This window comes from Dendrobates tinctorius, unplaced genomic scaffold (assembly GCF_039654945.1).
Source record: "Dendrobates tinctorius isolate UK_male_01 unplaced genomic scaffold, ASM3965494v1 ptg000229l, whole genome shotgun sequence".
Lineage (NCBI taxonomy): Eukaryota > Metazoa > Chordata > Amphibia > Anura > Dendrobatidae > Dendrobates > Dendrobates tinctorius.
The window spans coordinates 4,282,640-4,302,500 of record NW_027361896.1 but is presented as its reverse complement, the minus strand read 5'-3'; the positions used below and the strand labels follow the sequence as shown (position 1 = coordinate 4,302,500).

Genomic DNA, 19,861 nt, shown 5'->3' with positions numbered 1-19,861 from the left:
CCCGACACATTAACCCCTTGCACACCGCGATCAAACATGATCGTGGTGTACCGGGGATTAAAGGGAAGCAACGGCAGGGAGGGGGCTCCCTCTATGCTTCCCTGAGCCCCCCATGGCAGCGCAATGTGCAGTGCTGCTGCGGGGGGCTCCTTCCCTGCAGGCCCCCGAATCCAAGATGGTGACGGGGGCCTTCGGGGAACTGCATGGAGCTGGCTTCGTCAGTGCCTGCAAAGCGCAGGCATGAGGAAGTCTGCAGCAGTGCCTGTGCCAGATCGCTGATCTGTCACAGTGATCTGTGATGTGACAGATCAGCGATCTGTCACAGGACAGTGATGTCCCACCTGGGACTATGTAATAAAGTTAAAAAAAAAAAAGTGTTAAAATAATTTTAAAAAAATCGCCAAAAAAATTAGAAAAAAAAAATGTTCCCCCAATAAATCCATTTTTGGAAATAAAAAAAAAGCAATAAAAGTACACATATTAGGTATCGCCGCATCCGTAACGAACTGCCCTATAAAACTGTCCCATTAGTTAACCCCTTTAGCGAACCCCTTAAAAAATAAAAATACAAAACGAGGCAAAAAATTATGATTTATTATCATACCGCCAAACAAAAAGTGCAATAACGCGCGATCAAAAAGACGCATATAAATATCCATGGCACCGCTGAAAACGTCATCTTGTCCCTCAAAAATCGAGCCGCCATACAGCATCATCAGAGAAAAAATAAAAAAGTTATAGCTCGCAGAATAAAGCGATGCAAAAATAATTATTTTTTATATAAAATAGTTTTCATTGCATAAAACCGACAAAACATAAAAAACGACTTATATGAGGTATCGCTGTAACCGTACTGAACCGAAGAATAAAACTGCTTTATCAATTTTACCGCATGCGGAATGGTGTAAACGCACCCCCCAAAAGAAATTCATGAAACACTGGTTTTTGTTCATTCTGCGTCCCAAAAATCGGAATAAAAAGCGATCAAAAAATGTCACGTGCCCGAAAATGGTACCAATAAAAACGTCAACTCGTCCCACAAAAAATAAAACCTCACATGACTCGGTGGGTCAAAATACGGAAAAATTATATCTCTCAATATGTGGTGATGAAAAAACTATTTTTACAATAAAAAAGCGTCTTTTAGCGTATGACAGCTGCCAAACATAAAAACCCACCATAAATAGTAAATCAAACCCCCCGTTATCACCCCCTTAGTAAGGCAAAAATAATAAAATAAAAAAAAATGCATTTATTTGCATTTTTCCATTAGGGTTAGGGCTAGGGTAGGGCTAGGGTTAGGGGTGTGTTGGGGTTAGGGTTGGAGTTAGAATTGGGGGTTTCCATTGTTTGGGCACATCAGGTGCTCTCCAAATGCAACATGGCGTCTGATCTCAATTCCAGCCAATTCTGCGTTGAAAAAGTCAAATGGTGCTCCTTCCCTTCCAAGCTCTGCCATGCGCCCAAACAGTGTTTTACCCCCACATATAGGGTATCAGCCTACTCAGGACCAATTGCAAAACAACTTTTGGAGTCCAATTTCTCCTGTTACCCTTAGGAAAATAAAAAATTGGGGGCAAAAATATCATTTTTGTGGAAAAAAATGATTTTTTTATTTTCACGCCCGGGCGTTATAAACTTCTGTGAAGCACTTGGGGGTTCAAAGTGCTCACCACACATCTAGATAAGTTCCGTGGGGCATCTAGTTTCCAAAATGGGGTCACTTGTGGGGAGTTTCAATAGTTTAGGTACATCAGGGGCTCTCCAAACGCACATGACACCCGCAGACCATTCCATCAAAGTCTGCATTCCAAAACGTCACTACTTCCCTTCCGAGCCCCGACGTGTGCCCATACAATAGTTTTCTCCCACATATGGGGAATCAGTGTACTCAGGACAAATTGGACAACAACTTTTGGGGTCCAATTTCTCCTGTTACCCTTGGGAAAATAAAAAAATTGGGGACTAATTGATCATGTTTGTGGAAAAAATATATAGTAACATAGTTATTAAGGTTGAAGGGAGACTTTAAGTCCATCTAGTTCAACCCATATCCTATCCTAACTTGCCCTAACATGTTGATCCAGAGGAAGGCAAAAAAAACCCATGTAGCAAACAGTAAGCTTCACATAGGGGAAAAAAATTCCTTCCCGACTCCACATACGGCAATCAGACTAGCTCCCTGGATCAACGCAATATTAAGGAAACTAGTGTATATACCCTGTAATATTATACTTTTCAAGAAAGGCATCCAGTCCCTTCTTAAATTTTAGTAGGGAATCACTCATTACAACATCATATGGCAGAGAGTTCCATAGTCTCACTGCTCTTACAGTAAAGAATCCGCGTCTGTGAGTATGCTTAAACCTTCTTTCCTCCAGACGTAGAGGATGCCCCCTTGTCACCGTCACAGGTCTAAGAGTAAAAAGATCATTAGAAAGGTCTTGGTATTGTCCCCGCATATATTTATACATTGTAATAAGATCACCCCTAAGCCTTCGATTCTCCAAACTAAATAACCCCAAGTGTAATAACCTGTCTTGGTATTGCAGACCCCCTAGTTCCCTAATAACCTTGGTCGCTCTTCTCTGCCCCCGCTGCAGTTCAACTATGTCTTTCTTATACACCGGAGACCAGAACTGTACACAGTATTCTAAGTGTGGTTGCACTAGTGACTTATATAGAGGTAAAATTATGTTCTCCTCATGAGCATCTATGCCTCTTTTAATGCATCCCATTATTTTATTTGCCTTTGCAGCAGCTGCCTGACACTGGCCGCTAAATGTGAGTTTGTCGTCCACCCATACACCCAGGTCTTTTTCAGTGACTGTTTTGCCCAGTGTTTTACAATTAAGCACATAATTATACATCTTGTTCATTCTACCCAAGTGCATGACCTTACATTTATCCCCATTAAAGCTCATTTGCCATTTATCAGCCCAAGCTTCTAGTTTGCATAAATCCTCCTGTAATATAAAATTGTCCTCCTCTGTATTGATTACCCTGCAGAGTTTAGTGTCATCTGCAAATATTGAAATTCTACTCTCTATGCCCCCTACAAGGTCATTAATAAATATGTTAAAAAGAAGCGGGCCCAAAACTGACCCCTGTGGTACCCCACTGCTAACCGTGACCCAGTCCGAGTGTGCTCCATTAATAACCACCCTTTGTTTCCTATCCCTGAGCCAGCTCTTAACCCACCTACACATATTTTCCCCTATCCCCATTGTTCTCATTTTATGTATCAACCTTTTGTGTGGCACGATTTTTTTATTTTCATGCCCGGGCATTATAAACTTCTGTGAAGCCCTTGGGGGTTCAAAGTGCTCACCACACATCTAGATAAGTTCCTTAGGGGGTCTAGTTTCCAAAATAGGGTCATTTGTGGGGGGTTTCCACTGTTTAGGTACATCAGGGGCTCTCCAAAGGCAACATGACACCCGCAGACCATTCCATCAAAGTCTGCATTCCAAAATGTCAATACTTCCCTTCCGAGCCCCGACATGTGCCCATACAGTAGTTTTCTCCCACATATGGGGTATCAGCGTACTCAGGACAAATTGGACAACAACTTTTGGGGTCCAATTTCTCCTAGTACCCTTGGGAAAATAAGAAAAATTGGTGACTAAAAGATCATGTTTGTGGAAAAAATATGAATTTTTTATTTTCACGCCCGGGCGTTATAAACTTCTGTGAAGCACTGGAGGGGTCAAAGTGCTCACCACACATCTAGATAAGTTCCTTGGGGGGTCTAGTTTCCAAAATGGTGTCATTTGTGGGGGGTTTCCACTGTTTTGGTACATCAGGGGTTTTCCAATCGCGACATGGTGTCCGATCTCAATTCCAGCCAAAAACGTCAAATGGCGCTGCTTCACTTCCGAGCTCTGCCATGCGCCCAAATAGTGGTTTACCCCACATGTGGGGTATCAGTGTACTCAGGACAAATTGCACAATAACTGTTAGGGCCCTATTACCCTTGGGAAAATAAAAATTGGGGGTGAAAAGATCACTTTTGTGGAAAATATATGATTTATTAATTATACCGCTGTACGTTATAAACTTCTGTGAAGCCCTTGTGGGTTCAAAGTTCTCACCACATATGTAGATAAGTTCCTTGGGGGGGTCTAGTTTCCAAAATGGGGTCACTTGTGGGGGGTTTCCACTGTTTAGGTACATCAGGGGCTCTCCAAACGTGACATGGCGTCCGATCTGAATTCCAGCCAATTTTGCATTGAAAAAGTCAAACGGCGCTCCTTCCCTTCTGAGCTCTGCCATGCGCCGAAACAGTGGTTCCCCCCCACATATCAGGTATCAGAGTACTCAGGACAAATTGCACAATAACTTTTGCAGTCCAATTTTTCCTGTTACCCTTGGTAAAATAAAAAAAATTGAACCTGAAGTATTTTTTTGTGAAAAAAAGTTAGATGTTCATTTTTTTAAAAATATTCAAAAAATTCCTGTGACGCACCTAAAGGGCTAATAAACTTCTTGAATGTGGTTTTGAGCAAATTAAGGGGTGCAGTTTTAGAATGGTGTCACTTTTGCGTATTTTCTGTAAAGTAAACATGTGGGAAATGTTACTTATCAAGTTTTTTGTGTGCCGTATCTCTGTGATTTAAGGGCATAAAATTTCATAGTTGGAAAATTGCGAAATTTTCGCCAAATTTCCGTTTTTTTCACAAATAAACGCAAGTTATTTGAATGAAATTTTACCACTAACATGAAGTACAATATGTCATGAGAAAACAGTGTCAGAATCACCAGGATCCATGGAAACGTTTCAGAGTTATTACCTCAAAAAGGGACAGTTGTCAGAATTTTAAAAATTGGCCCGGTCATGAACGTGCAAACCACCCTTGGGGTGAAGGGGTTAAAAAAAATGGTTATTCAATTTCTAACTGCATCATGGAGGGATAAAGTATGTATCATTTTTCTCAAAAAAGATTACTAAACCTTTTAGCTAACCTCCTGAGTAACCCCATGACCCTTTAACCCCTATGCAGGGATCTGGTTTTATGTGAAGCACAATGGAGAGTAACCTCTGGGTAAACACTCGAGTCACATGGTAGAAAAAATCATGTCGGAGAAAAGAGGGGGAGGGGGGTCTACAATTAAGCGGCGAAGGATAGTTGGTCATTTAGGCCTGTTGGTTGCAGCGTCTTCAGCCAAAAGATCCATTTACATTCCTTCTGGAGAATTAATTTATCCCAATCTGCTCCTCTACAGGGATAAGGGACTTTTTCAATCCCCATAAATTGAATTTTCTTATAATCTCCTTGGTGTACCCTATTAATGTGGTTTGCTATTGCTGTATCTCTTCGATTCACCACAACCCCAATGTGTTCACGGATCCTTTTCCTGAACACCCTCCTTATTTTCCCCGCATACTCCATCCCACATGTGCATGTTGCCTTATAAATCACCCCCGTAGTGCGGCAATTGATTAACTGTTTTATAGTATATGTTTTGTCGTTATTCGTACTCCTAAAGATCTTCCCTGGTGTTACTGACTGACATGCTAAGCAACTCCCGCATTTATAGCACCCTTTGACCTCCCTTTCCAACCATGTACGTGCCGAGGCCTCTCTAAAGTGACTATGCACTAATCTGTCTTTCAAGGATCTGTTCTTTTTGTATGTCACTTGAGGTCTAGGGCCTAGAGTCTTCTCAATATCCGCATCCATTTTAAAGACTGGCCAATGTCGTTCTAGGATTTCTTTAAATTTCAAAAGAAACAGATACCATATAATTGACTTGATTGAATAAAAGCTGTGAATATAAGAATTTGTGAATATAAGATTGTGGGTTAAAGAAACAGATACCATATAAATGACTTGATTGAATAAGAGCTGCTGAACGTTATGTGGGGAGTGCGCAGGCGCAGTATATACCATTGATATATGGACATGAGAGCGCGAGAGGAGTGACTACGCAATCTATCTAAATAAATGTGGTCTATGGAATGTTTCATAGGGAGCGCGCATGCGTGATACTCCCCCGATGCATGGGTGCTCCGGCGCGATGACCCGATGATGGGAGGTACTGGGCGCACTTCCGCAGTGGAGCAAAGTGAACTTTGCATAGGAGATGTTATATTGGAGGCGCGCAGGCGCGGTGTGCCCCTTTGGTATGTGGACGCCGTGCGTTACTACGCAACCTATTTGATTAGCTGAACGCTACCTGGGGAGCGCACATGCGCGGTGCGCGCCCTCGATGTGAGGATGTTTTTGTGTGACAGCCCTGTTACAGGAAGTACTGGGCGCACTTGCGTAGTAGGATTGAATGAGAGGTATGTAGGAAGCCCGCAAGCGCTGTATACTTCCCCATAGAAAGCGAAAAACAGGATGTGGTCATTGACAATTATACGCCCACCTGCAGGAGGCAGGGATGTTCAAAGGAGCACATGATATAAAAAGCAAACAAGTGAGCAGCCTCAGTGATGGCAATTTTTGAATATGGAGGCATTGAGCCTTACCCAGAATCTCCCCTGATGATCTGGAGAACAGTGAAATGCGTAGGGAGAAGGGAGCGTTATGTGCATGGAGGAACTCATCACTGAAATGGTTATGGGTGAGACCTCTCCATGATATGTGATATATATGCAAATTCTGAGACTATGAAAAAAGTGATGAAGTACATGCTATATGAGCAATGAATATATAAGAATCTCAGATTGCACGTTATGCCACTTATACTTTACAGGTTGTCACTATTATAACTTGTCTATGATCATTACGAGCAATAACGGTAGATGTGGATTTTCAATTACCATATTGATTTCTGGACACTAGACAGACCATAGACAGTTTACAACATCACAGAACTTACAGAGTAGTGTTGTTGTCAGTCCCAAACTATTTCAAACGGAAAAAGCTATATAAAGGAGAGATTCAGTTTAATTGTCTTTGAATAGGAGATTTGTATGAAGACATTTAGACTAGAAAATCTGACTAAAGTTTGGGTATCTTATTGTCCGCATCTCTAAGAGCGTTTTTTTGTGTCTTGTTGTTGTTTGTGTCTTTGTACATGTGCATTTTTAATAGGGACTATAGTCCTTTTTAAATAAGTTTTGAAATAAAGTAGATTAGTTTTATCTTTCTAGTTTATACATCTCTGCTATAGTTTTACCTGCAAGTTTTAGCATCCATTTTCTCCTGTTAACCTTGTGAAAATAGCAAATTTGGAGCAAAAAGTAAATAATTTTTGTGAAAAAAGGTTAAATGTTCATTTTTTCCTTCCAGATTGCTTTAGTTCCTGGAAAGTAACTGAAAGGTTAATTAACTTCATGAATGTGGTTTTGAGCACCTTGAGGCTGTGTGCCCACGTAAGCGTTTTTTTCACGTTTTTTAAGTGGTTTTACCAGCAAAAACACTTAAAAATCGCTCAAAAGAAGCATCCCATTCATTTTAATGCACTTTTTGTGCATATTGATGCGTTTTTTCCACGAAAAAAACGCTTTGCGGTAAAAAACGCAGCATGCTCATTAATTTTGTGGAAAAGTCTGCATTTTTAGCTATTTTCTATGTGTCTGGGGACGCGCGGAAAAAAACACATGAAAAACTCGCATTTTCTGGGAAGGAGTCCGGTTTTCATGCAAAAATTTTCTGCATATGTGGGCACATAGCCTGAGGAGTGCAGCTTTTAGAACGGTGTCAGTTTTTGGTACTTTCTGTCACATAGACCCCCCAAGTCACTTCAAGTGTGATGTAGTCCCCTAAAAATGGTTTTGTAAATTTTGTTGGAAAAATGAGAAAATCGCTGATTAACTTTTAACCCTTCTAAGGCTGGTTTCACATTAGCGTTTTTTTTGCGAAGTGCATCGTGCGCATCCGATCGCATGCGTCATGCGCACATATGTTTAACATGGCGTGTGCATGGTCTTGCTCTTTCACACGTTCGTCTGCGTTTCCGTGCGCATGCGCTTTTTCCAGGTGTGCATCTAGATGCACTAGACGCAACATGTTGCATTTTTGGGTCCGCCCTTTGACGTAAAAAAAAAAACGCATGCATTCGCTTGCGCATGAAATGCGCCAAAACAGCACATTACAGTCTATGGGAACGCAGGCGTGCTCATGGAGATGCACACGCCTGCGTTTTCTTAATTAACTTGTCTAGACAGTGGTTTAAACCACCCCCTAAGCAAAGAAACATTGTTTGAGGGGTAGTGTATATAAAAGAAGGTGTTGTCACTGGCACTCCACTACTCTACAGCCTGCAAGAGACAAGCACCTTGGAGAATTTGGAGAGAGAAGCACTTTGGAGACTAGCAGCAACTTGAATAATGTGAGTATTAAACCTAATATCTACCTGTCCTTTTTTCTCAATTTATTATGTACTAATGTCTCTTTTTTTATTGCAGCATGTCTTCTGCAGAGGAGTACCGACAGGCCCGTGGTGAGCTAGCACAAGCAGAGCGTGAAGTGAGTACCTTTCTTCCCTACTGTTTGGTAAGTATTCGCTGTAGCATCTACACATGTGGCAAATTAATTTTTTTTCTTTTTCAGACCTCATCGTCCACGACAACAGAGGAGGAACAGCAGGAGCAGCTAGTCCAAGTGCGGGTGGGGAGATGGCATGTAATTGTGATTGTACTCTTTTTTTTTTTTCTCCCTGACTTTTTTCTGGCCTTTTTTTCATCTTCAATCTTGCTTCTTTTCTGTATTGTTTTCTATCTTTTTCATTTCCAAATGTTTCCAAGATTAATGTTTTTCTTTCTTTTCTAGGCTCCACAACGGGATGAAGAACTCGCCTTGGACAATGACGCCCTGATACAGTTAGTCCAGGAGCGAGTCCCGTTGTGGAACAGCCATGATCCTCGGCACTCGGACAACGTGATTATCTGACGGCTCTAGAATGAGGTGGCCGCAGCGATGCTGGATGGCTGGGACAATGCCTCTCCAAGGGTCCGCAAGGAATTTCATAAGTATTTCAATGCTGTGTGATGCGGCAGTGAGCTTGGCCGGGATCACACAACTGTGTGTGATGCTAGTAACTCCTGCGAGTTTCTAGCGTCACACACATTTGTGTTATCCTGGCCTACAGTGCATTGTCTATTTTTTTTTTTTCACAGTGAACACAGAACCCGTTGGCGCTCGATGAAGGACCGCTTCAACAGGGATGTCCGTCAGGGAGCCAGGGTCGCAGTGGTGCTGCAGCAAGGACCTCAACAAAATACCGGTATCATCTGACATTGGCGTTCTTAAGACCGGTCCTTGCCACCAGAGTGTAAGCATTTTGTTTTTTGTATTGTGTTTTACTCTGTGTTTTTCTATTCCACAATAGTTGGCGCTTTAACTATTGTAAATGCATGATACTAATGTTTTTCTTTTCTTTTCACAGCACCTGGAGCAGCACCCTGCAACCGATTCCTGGGGCGGTCCTTCATCGAACTACCTCGGACCAGTCACAGCCATCCGACAGCCAAGAAGAAGCTTGCGGGACGACACCGCAGACAGCTGGAGACCAGGAAGCTGGTAAATCAGGTGTTCCCCTGTCCCAGGTCTTCCACTGGTTTAGCGGGCACTTCCCGCCAGCGGCAGAAGGCCTCGGATAGGACTGTCATGCCCAAGTTCCTTCACTTAAGCTCGGTCTTTCAGAATGGACTCAAGGCGCTGTCAGACAGATTGGAAAGTGGTTTTGCCCTAATGGATAACCACTTCCAGGCTGTCGACCATCGCCTTGACTGTCTGGAAGCCGACCTCAACAGACCAAGGCACCATTTTTTCAACCAAATTGAACGGGGCATGGTTGAACACCTTAGTCCTGATCTCCAGCTGAATGTGATGCAGGCCTGCAACACTGCTTACATGCAGGCTATGCACCAGAGTCAGTACGTGCAGCAGTCAGTGGTGGCATTTCCAACTGTGCCACCACTGACTCGCTTCACCTCACTACCGACTTCTTCTGCATACCACTGCATGGCCACCTGCATTCCAAGCCATGTCGGACACCAGTAGACCACCCCAAGGCCGAGTGCTGCTGGACACTCCCTCACCACCACCATGGCAAGCGCTGCTCCTGCCAGGACCAGCACCGCCACCACTCCTGCCTGGACCAGCACTGCCACCACTCCTACCTGGACCAGCACCGCCACCACTCCTGCCTGGACCAGCACTGCCACCACTCCTGCCTGGACCAGCAATGCCACCACTCCTGCCTGGACCACCACTTCCACCACTCCTGCCTGGACCACCACTCCTGCCTGGACCACCGCCACCACCGAGCAGCAGCAGCTGGGGGACCTACATTCAATATATGCCTCAGCAGCAGCTACCAGATCCTGCCAGGAGGTCCCCCAGCTCCAGGCGGTCCCCCAGCACCAGGAGGTCCACAAGCACCAGGCGCTCCAGGCAGGACACACCGACGGGCCACAGGAGACACAAAAGTCAGCATAAAAAAAGAAAAACTCCTACTCTCCCTCCCCTCACACTGTGTCTCACCCTGCCTCCAGTTCCATCCCTGAGCTCCCTTCACCCACTACTTTCGTCGCCCCTTCCCCTAGAACCCCTTCCTCGTCTTTAAGCCGTTACTCGTCCCTCCACACCCCCAACTTGCCACCATCTTCCCCCAAATGTCACTCCCAGTAATGTCTTTTTTTTTACAAATAAATGTCATAATTGATTTCCCCTAATACTGTTTGGTTATTGTGTCTTTCGCCGCCTGCACACACTGCGCCGTACACTTTGTGGTTTTGCCACCACATATCTCCAGTACTAACACGTTTCTTGTGTCACTCCTGGAGATATGTGTTGTCAAAAACACAAATATATGACTTGTATGTTCACCACCAGTCTCTTCAGTCTGCTATTATTGGACAGACTGAATAGAGGGTGGTGGTGAGTGCAAGGCATATCTATTCTCACCTTGCCATGTATCATAAAGAGTGAATTGAGGATGGTGTGTTTTGACCATCATCATTTCACTCTTTGTGACACAAGGCCAAGGGATTCTAGATATACCTTGTAATTAACCACATCATCTATTCAGTCTGCAGCAAATAGACTGAAGTGATGATGGAGAAAATACACGTCATATCTACAATACCCTGGCCTGGTATCATAACTGTTTAGCACACCTGGCCTGGTGAGTATACCTATGAGTTGTAATCTGCAGCGTCGCTTCAGTCTGCATTATCTATTGCACGCAGACTGGAGAGATGCTGAAGGTTAACTCATATGTGTATTCAGCTGCCCAGATGTCATAAAATTCTGAAGTCAGGATGCGGTTTTTTGGGCATTTTCACTTCAGCATGACACCAGGTCAGGGGATTGTAGAAGTTGTATAAACTTTATCATCTCTGCAGTTTGCGTGCATACTGAAGCCACAGTGGACATCCTACAACTAATATTGATACTCTCATGTTCAGGTGTCATAAAGAGTGAAGGATGCTGGTGCATCCCAAAATCACTATTTGTAACATCAGGCCAGGTGATATAAATATTAGTTGTATTATCTCCACCGTCGCTGCAGTCTATTGAACACAGACAGGAGAGATGATGAAGGTCATACAACTTGTCTATCTAGAATCACCTGGTCAGGACTCCTAGTAAAGTCAGGATGCACAGAGCACAGCATCCTGTCTTCACTGGGACACCTGGTCAGGTGATTATTGTATTGGAGTGTATAAAGACAGAGTGCACTCGGTACAGGTATAAAAACAGGTTTTTTATTTACTTACACACAAGATAACAATTTTACACCATTTGATCTTGCCATGCCACACATCCTACATCAGAGATAAAGTAGGTGGCAAATTGGTCCCTTATTTGGCCAACTTCAACTGATGGCCTGAGAGGGTGCTGAGTGAAATCAGGCAATGGGTTGGCAGCTGGTTCATCTAGTTCAAAGTTAGGGCGCTCTTTAACCATAACAAAGTTGTGAAGAACCACACAAGCTTTCACCACCACATCCACTGTTTCCAGTTTAAGATTAATTGCTGTGCCGAGAATGCGCCATCTGGACACAAGAATCCCAAAGGCACACTCTACAGTTCTTTGTGCCCTTGTGAGTTTGTAATTATATATTTTTCTTGTGTGGTCCAAGTCCCGGCTGGAGTAGGGTTTCAGCAGGTTTTTGCACATTTGAAAGGCCTCATCCCCATCCATTACAAATGGCAGTGGCGGACCTTTGGTGTTATGAATGAGTCACCGTAGGAGGCAAAAGCAGAAATGCTAGCTAAGTCCAGAAAACCAGAGAAATTGGCAGCTATCGGATTGCAGACCCCTGAACCTATCAACACAACTAGCAGTAGCCGTGGGGGGTTCCTACGATGACCTAGACCCCTCGATCACAGCCGGAGAACTGCCTAGCCTAAAGACAGAAAGGGAAATCTAAATTGCCCCAGAGCAGACCCCAAAGCAAAAGGCAGCCCCCAACATATAATGACGGTGAGGCATGAAGAAAGAACACTAACACAGACAGAAAGATAGACTGAGCAAAGACGGGGCCCAAGCTAACTAGATAGGAAAGGACAGGAAGGTTGCTGTCTGCAATCCGTGAAAAACCCTACAAAAATAAGAGCCAACAAACTGACAGTGAAAAAAAACCCTGAAGACGCTAAGCTTCAAAAAGCTATGTCAGTACTCAGGAATATTCTGAAGACAGAGCAACAGTCAAAAGGAGATTCAGCTCACCCCAGCAGGGAATGGCAGAATCCAGAAAAGCAAGGCAAACAAAAAAACAAAACACAAATGCTGACATGCAAAGCAGAAAACTTAGCTTTAGAGGAGCAGGAATCAGACTGGTCTCAAAGAAGTCCACAGAGAAATCACCCACAGGGCAGAAGGGCGTTGGCAGCCTTATATCCAGTCCGTGACTCCACTCAGCCAGTCATCATCATTAGACTCAGGTGCCTGATAATCAGGCTCATTACCTTCCTTTACCAGAATAGGGAGTTCACCAGACCTCAGTGACGAAGGGGAAAATGAACTCACAACACTTTGGTGTGGGGAAGAGGCCGTGGCAGGGGGACATTAAAATGGTTGCCATACAACCTACGGTCCATGTCTGATTTTTTAAAAGCCTGGGAGTCATTGCCCCCTGCCAAATGCCCCAATGTCCACCGCAACAAACAGAGAGTCTGCATCCGCAATGGCCATGAGTACTGTAGAAAAGTACTTTTTATAGTTATAGTACTCCAATTCACTTCTTGCGGGTTTGGTTATCCTGATGTGTTTCCCATCCACCACTCCCAAACAGTTGGGGAAATTGCAGACTGTCCAGAATTTTTCAGCTATTTCAATCCACTTTTCCACGGTGGGCAGGGACATAAATTCTGGACAGAGAATGTCCCACAAAGCCCCGCAGGTGTCGGCAACTATTCCCAACAAGGTGGAGATTCCAAGCCGGTACTGGAAGTGAGTGATGATAGGGTCTCTCCAGTAGCCAGGAATCTGCCAAACAGAGAAAGAAAAAAATTAATATTTATGTCTAGGGTTTTGCAAAACACTGAAATGAAAAAATATTAGTAAATGGCATAACAATGATTCTGCAGGCTTTTGTTTACTACATGGCAGAACAATAAGCTTTTGATTAGTACATGGCAGACCAAAAACACTTATGCAGGCATTGGTTTTTAAATATTACGTACCTTAATGTGACCAGGAGCCGTTCCTCAGGAGGAATCGCACGACAGAGCTGTGTGTCCTGTCTCCGGATGGCTCCTTGAACACGACCAAGCAAATCCATGAAGCTTTCTTGGGACATCTGGGTATAATCACTAAATTTCACCAGTTTTGCCTGGTGCTTGCTTCAATAATCGGATATATCCACAAAATCCACTGCTGCCATCTTTGCTGTCTCTCTCTGCCTTTCTTGCTGGCAAACAAATGCAACAGCCTGAGACAGTGCGATGTCCAGATCCAAGAATTCAGCTGTAACAGGGTCTATAAAAAGAATTCCCATGACACATGCCCACTGGTGTCCCATTGGTTGAGTCTGTTTCAAGGATTTTCCTCCTGTGAAATATGACACCTAGAGAACGCATGCACATAAAAAATGCAAACACATGCAAAAGCGCATGCAAACGCTGCATTTTTTTGTCATCATGCGTACACTGATGCTTTTAAAAAACGCTGCGTTTGCATACGTTTTTGCATGCGTTTCAATTGCGCACAATGCGCTGCGCAAAAAAGAGCAAATGTGAAACTAGCCTAACTTCCTAACAAAGAAAAAAGTTTACAAAATTGTGCTGATGTAAAGTAGACATGTGGTAAATGTTATTCATTAACTATTTTTTGTGACCTACCTCCCTGGTTTAAGGGCACAAAAATTTAATGTTTGAAAATTGCGAAATTATCAAAAATGTTTGCCAAATTTTCTTTTTTTCATAAATAAACATAAGTCATATCAGAGAAATTTTACCACTATCATGAAGTACAATATGTCGCAATACAACTGTCTCAAAATCAGTGGGACCCGTCAAAGAGTTCCAGAGTTATTACCACATAAACTGACCCTGGTCAGAATTGTAAAATTTGGCTTGGTCATTAAGGTTAAAATTGGCTCAGTCAATAAGGGGTTAAACACAGATGTCTGAATGAGGCCTAAAGCACAGATTGTGTGTTGTTTTTTTTTTTTTAAAAACAATCTTCACTTGGGGACAAAAGTTTTCTGAAACTGGAAAAGCACTTTAGATTTAGTGGATTTTTCAGTTTACTTTTTATCACTTTTCATGTTAAGAATAGATGACCCTTATATTAAATCTGTGATACCGTATATACCATGCATTGAGATCAGTCATGTTATGGAACTTGCACAAAGTTACAGCTTTCACTTTAAATTTAAGTTGAAACACATTGATATTGTATTGTTTTTTGTTTGTTTTTTTCTCATTTTAAAGTGGAAATTTATTTTATTTTATGAAAGTTTTATTTTATTTTTAATCTTTTTCAGCAAACTAAAGAGAGGGTAAAATTACTGATACAGCTTGCTGATGGCTTTTGTGACAAAGGACATGCTCATTCTTCTGAAATTAAAAAATGTATGGCTGTGCTAGACAAAAGGTATCGAGATTTCTCGGTGCGTATGGAGAAATACCGTACAAGTTTGGAAAGAGCTTTGGGAATTTACAGTGACTCAAACAAATCGGTAAGTGTCAATGAAATGGTACTGTAAATTTGTAATACCTGCTTGTAATACTAATTGAATCAGTCCCTAACTGATGTATTTAAAAACTGTTTTACTGTGTTTTTCTGTGTTTCAGTCTTCTGGTGGTGTGAACACTGTCCATCAGACTTGTTCACTGTGTGCATGGCCCATGTGTGTGTATTCAATTGGTTTCTTGTTTTTGAAAGATTAGGGAGGTTTCCACCCCTCCCTTGTGGACCATGCACATAAAAGCCGCCTTCTTCAGCGTGTCCACATCGGACATTACCTGTCTGAATCCTGCTCATGTAGGTACTTTACACACGATCAGGTTTTTAAATACATCAGTTAGGGACTGCTCTGATGGGATTACCTTGACGTTTGGTAGAGCGGCTTAGTATACATTTTTTGCAAAAGCGTATCAACCAAATACCCATTTTGTTATCTTTTTACTAACACTTGCTGTTTACTATTACTTTTTTACAGCAGAGTATTTTGTATACGTTTGTTTTACTGTGTTTTTCTTTGTTTCAGTCTTCTGGTGTGTGCATGGCCCATGTGTTTTGTATTCTAGGAGTTATCCTTGTATCCGATTGAATGTAAGCTAAATTCTTGTGGTCCGTGATCACCGTAACTGGATGAACCGCCTCGTCCAAAAAATGCCTTTATTCCTCAAAGGCCAATTTGACAGCAAGTAATTCCCGATTCCTAACATCATAATTTCTCTCTGCCGGTGAAATTTTTTTAGAAAGGATAGCACATGGACTCAGGTTAGTCAGAGTTTTGAGCCCCTGCTATAAGAATGCCCCCACTCCGATCTCCGAAGCATCCACCTCCACAATGGTTCTTGGAGATAGATCAGAATAGGTGTGGACATAAAACACTGTTTTAATATTTCAAAAGCCCTGATAGCACCCGGCGACCAAGCCTTGAGATTTGCCCCCTTACGTGTAAGGTCAGTAAGTGGTTTAGCAATCTGTGAAAACCGTTTGATAAATTTTCTATAATAGTTGGCAAATCCCAGAAAACGCTGTAAAGCCTTAAGATCACAAGGTTGAACCCAATCAATTATGGCCTGCACCTTCCCAGGGTCCATTTTCAACCCTTCTGCTGACAAAATAAACCAACAAAAAGAGATCTCTTGAGTAGAAAAAACACATTTCTCTAATTTGGCAAAGAGTTCTCCCTCAGTCTCTGTAACACCACACATACTTGTTCCTGGTGAGTGTCCAAGTCCGGCAATAAAATTAGAATGTCATCGAGGTATATTACAATAAATCTTCCAATGCAATCTGAGAAAATATCATTCATGAAATTTTGAAACTTAGCAGATGCATTAGATAATCCAAAAGGCATGACAAGGTTTTCAAACAGACCCTCAGACATTAAAAACACTGTTTTCCACTCATCACCCTTCCGGATGCGTATCCAATATTAACCCCTCTAAGATCAAGTTTAGAAAATACCCTGACCCCAGAAGCCGATTATACAGATCGGGGATGAGTGGAAGTGGGTAGGTATTCTCAACTGTGATCTTATTTACTTCACGGAAATCCAGGCAAGGGCGGAGACCCCCATCTTTCTTTTTAACAAAGAAAAATCCAGCAGCTACAGGGGAAGAGGAAGGACGGATATGACAATCCGTAAACTTTCATTGACATATTCTTTCATGGCTGCCCGTTCAGATCCCAACAAATTGTAAAGGCTAGCTTTTGGCAATTTGGCATTAGGAATAAGATCAATAGCACAATCATAGGGCTGATGAGGAGGTAGCATCTCCACCTCTTTTTCCGAGATCACATCTCCAAAGTCCTTCAGGTATCCCGGAAGACCTTCAATACTAACGGAGCATATTTGTACATTTTTTTAGACATTTCTTGGAACAGTTGGGGCCCCATTTCACAATCTCCTTCAGACACCAATCAGTAACTGGATTGTGAATCTGCAACCATGGGAACCCCAGTACCAATCCAGCAGGTAAATTATCCAACACAAAACAGGAGATGGATTCAGAGTGGAGAGCCCCCACTTGGAGAGTGAAATCCATCGTTGCTCTCTTGACCAAATTCTGAGGTAACGGTGTCTTGTCAATGGCAATGATTTGAATGTCCCTAACCCTAACTTCAGAACCAGTCCCGAATCAAGAAAGATAGCAGCAGGCTCACTGTTAATAAATGACAATGTTGATAACACCTGGTTCTCAAAGGAAATCATCATATTTACCAGTATTTTATCAGAGGAAGAAAAAGGTACCTGAGAGTCTGGGTAACCTCCTCGGTCATCATTCAGACTCAGAAGTTCTCCCGATGGTTTGGTGGCTTGCGGACGAGTTGAACAATTCTTATGAAAATGTCCAGACAGACCACAGTATAGACAGAGTCCGAGATCTTGTCTCCGTCTTCTATCCGCAACATGAAGACTGGCAACTCTAACCTCGGGTAAATGGACCTGATCCGGGGGAAGTATAACATGTGGCCTGCTGTTCAGCATATCTCTCACGGATTCTGCTGTCCATTCGTATGGCCTGAGTCATGGCCTCCATTAGAGAACAAGGAGCGTCATTGAGGACCAGAGCATCCTTGAGTGTCTCAGAAAGGCCGCCTCTTTGGAACTGGCACCTGAGAGCAACATAATTCCTTAGAACTTTGGCAGACCACTGCAGGAACTCAGTACAGTAGTCCTGAGCTGTGCAACCCCTCGTCAGGTTCGTCTATACTGTAAAAAAGCTTGTTGGGACAAAGAAAATGCCCAGGTCTGAGAACCCCCTCGCAGTAGGGACATGATTATTCGCACTCCTCCCCTGGTGACCAGGGGCGCAGGGTAAAAAATAATTTACAGGTCTCCCTGAATACCCTAAACAGGTCTTTCTCTCCCGAAAATTTATCAGGGAGTTATATGACAGGTTTGGGAGAGACCAGCTGTACATCAAAGGGTACTGATGTCACAACCACTGCCATCAGTGGGGGGGCTATGGGAGGTCTTCAGCAAGTTTTTTATCTTACCCTGCAACTGATATTGTGATGACTCCAGACTCTGGCAATTTTTCGCCAGATCCTGAAACATCTGCATGAAATTCGCCACCTGGTCACAAAGCGAAAAAGAAAAACGTAGTGGCCAGACATAATGTGACACTAGCCACTTCTCATGGCCAAGTCGTGAGTCAGAGTGGTCAAGGAGTCTAAGGTCAGGAGCCAGGAGGGTATGTCATAAAAAGAAGGAAGAGATATAAGTGTAGTCGGGTAATGTTCCAAGGTCAGTGTACAATAAAGATAAAGGATCAGCTGAAGGGGTTAAACAGGCGGATTGTCAGAACAAAGTCCAAAGTCAGGCAAAAGATTAAGCACATTGAACTCAATGCACATGAGAGCACAAAGCACAAACCTCACAAGATTAATGTATGTCTGGCAGTGTTCTGGGAAACTCAGCTCAGTTAAGAAGCATGGCCATTAATTGGAATAATGAACACATGAGACAGCCCACACCCCACAGCCACAGACTGGCTAGCTGAGCTGTCAATAAACAACGACAGCTCAGCACGCCACTGAATCAGACTGGATGGCCATGTTGTCAATCACAGTACTGACAGCTTCAGCATGCCCCTGTACTGGATTGGATGGCTGAGCTGTCAGTAACTGCATCCCAGACAACCTGAGGGGTGGAACTGTGACAGCAGGATTTTATACAAACTTTTTATTTTCATTTGTGCTAGAAAGGCTGTTTTTCTGTTACCAGTTTGATTTTTGTTTATAATGCAATAAACCACCCAGAGAGTTTAACCACATGTATGCCTATGTGTTATGAATGAGTCACCGGAGGAGAAAACAAAAATACAAGCTAAGTCCAGAAAACCGGAGAAGTTGGTAGCTATCGGATTGCAGACCCCTGATCCTATACACCACAACTAACAGTAGCCGTGGGGGGTTCCTACGGTGCCCTAGACCCCTCGTCACAGCCGGAGAACTACATAAGCCTAAAGAAGGAAAGGGGAAATCTAAACTGCCCCAGAGCAGACCCCAAAGCAATAGACAGCCCCCAACATGTATTGTCGGTGAAAAACAGATGAAAACACAAACACAGACAGAAAGACAGGCTGAGCAAACGATGGGGCCCAACTAACTAGATAGGACAGGACAGAAAAGATGCTGGCTGCAATCCGCAAAAAATCCCTCTTCACCAGCAGAGGGAGTTCATCAGACATCAAAGGTGAAGGGGAGAATGAACTCACAACAGTACCTCCCCCTTGAGGAGGGGTCACCGAACCCTCATCCACGCCACCAGGGCGATCAGGATGGGCCCGATGAAAAGCACGAACCAATCTTTCGGCATGAATATCTGATTCAGAGACCCAAGAATTATCCTCCTGGCCATAACCCAATTCCATTTAACCAAATACTGGAGTCTCCGTCTAGCCAGACGAGAATCCAGTATCTTCTCAACCTCATATTCCACATTACCTTCAACCAATACAGGGTCAGGAGGTGCCACCACAGGAACTACTGGCTCAACAAACCTCTTTAACAGAGACTTATGAAACATGTTATGGATCTTGAATGTAACTGGAAGAGCCAATCGAAAAGAGACCGGATTAAGAATCTCCAAAATCTTGTAAGGTCCAATAAATCTAGGTTTAAACTTTGGAGAAGCCACCTTCATAGAGATATTCTTTGATGACAACCAAACCATATCACCCACCTTAAACCGGGGACCAATGGTCCTATGCCGGTTGGAAAACCGCTGGGCCTTTTCCTGGGAGAGAGACAACTTATCCACCACTTGG

General features: G+C 43.2%; 1 protein-coding gene across 1 annotated transcript in view; it reads left to right on the top strand.

Moving 5' to 3' along the window:
- Positions 1 to 19,861, top strand: part of TRIO (trio Rho guanine nucleotide exchange factor) — a 2,342,529-nt gene that overhangs the window by 1,023,370 nt on the left and 1,299,298 nt on the right. Inside the window, 1 exon segment of the mRNA XM_073555735.1 lies at positions 14,893 to 15,087. Coding sequence (XP_073411836.1) covers positions 14,893 to 15,087 — 195 coding nt within the window.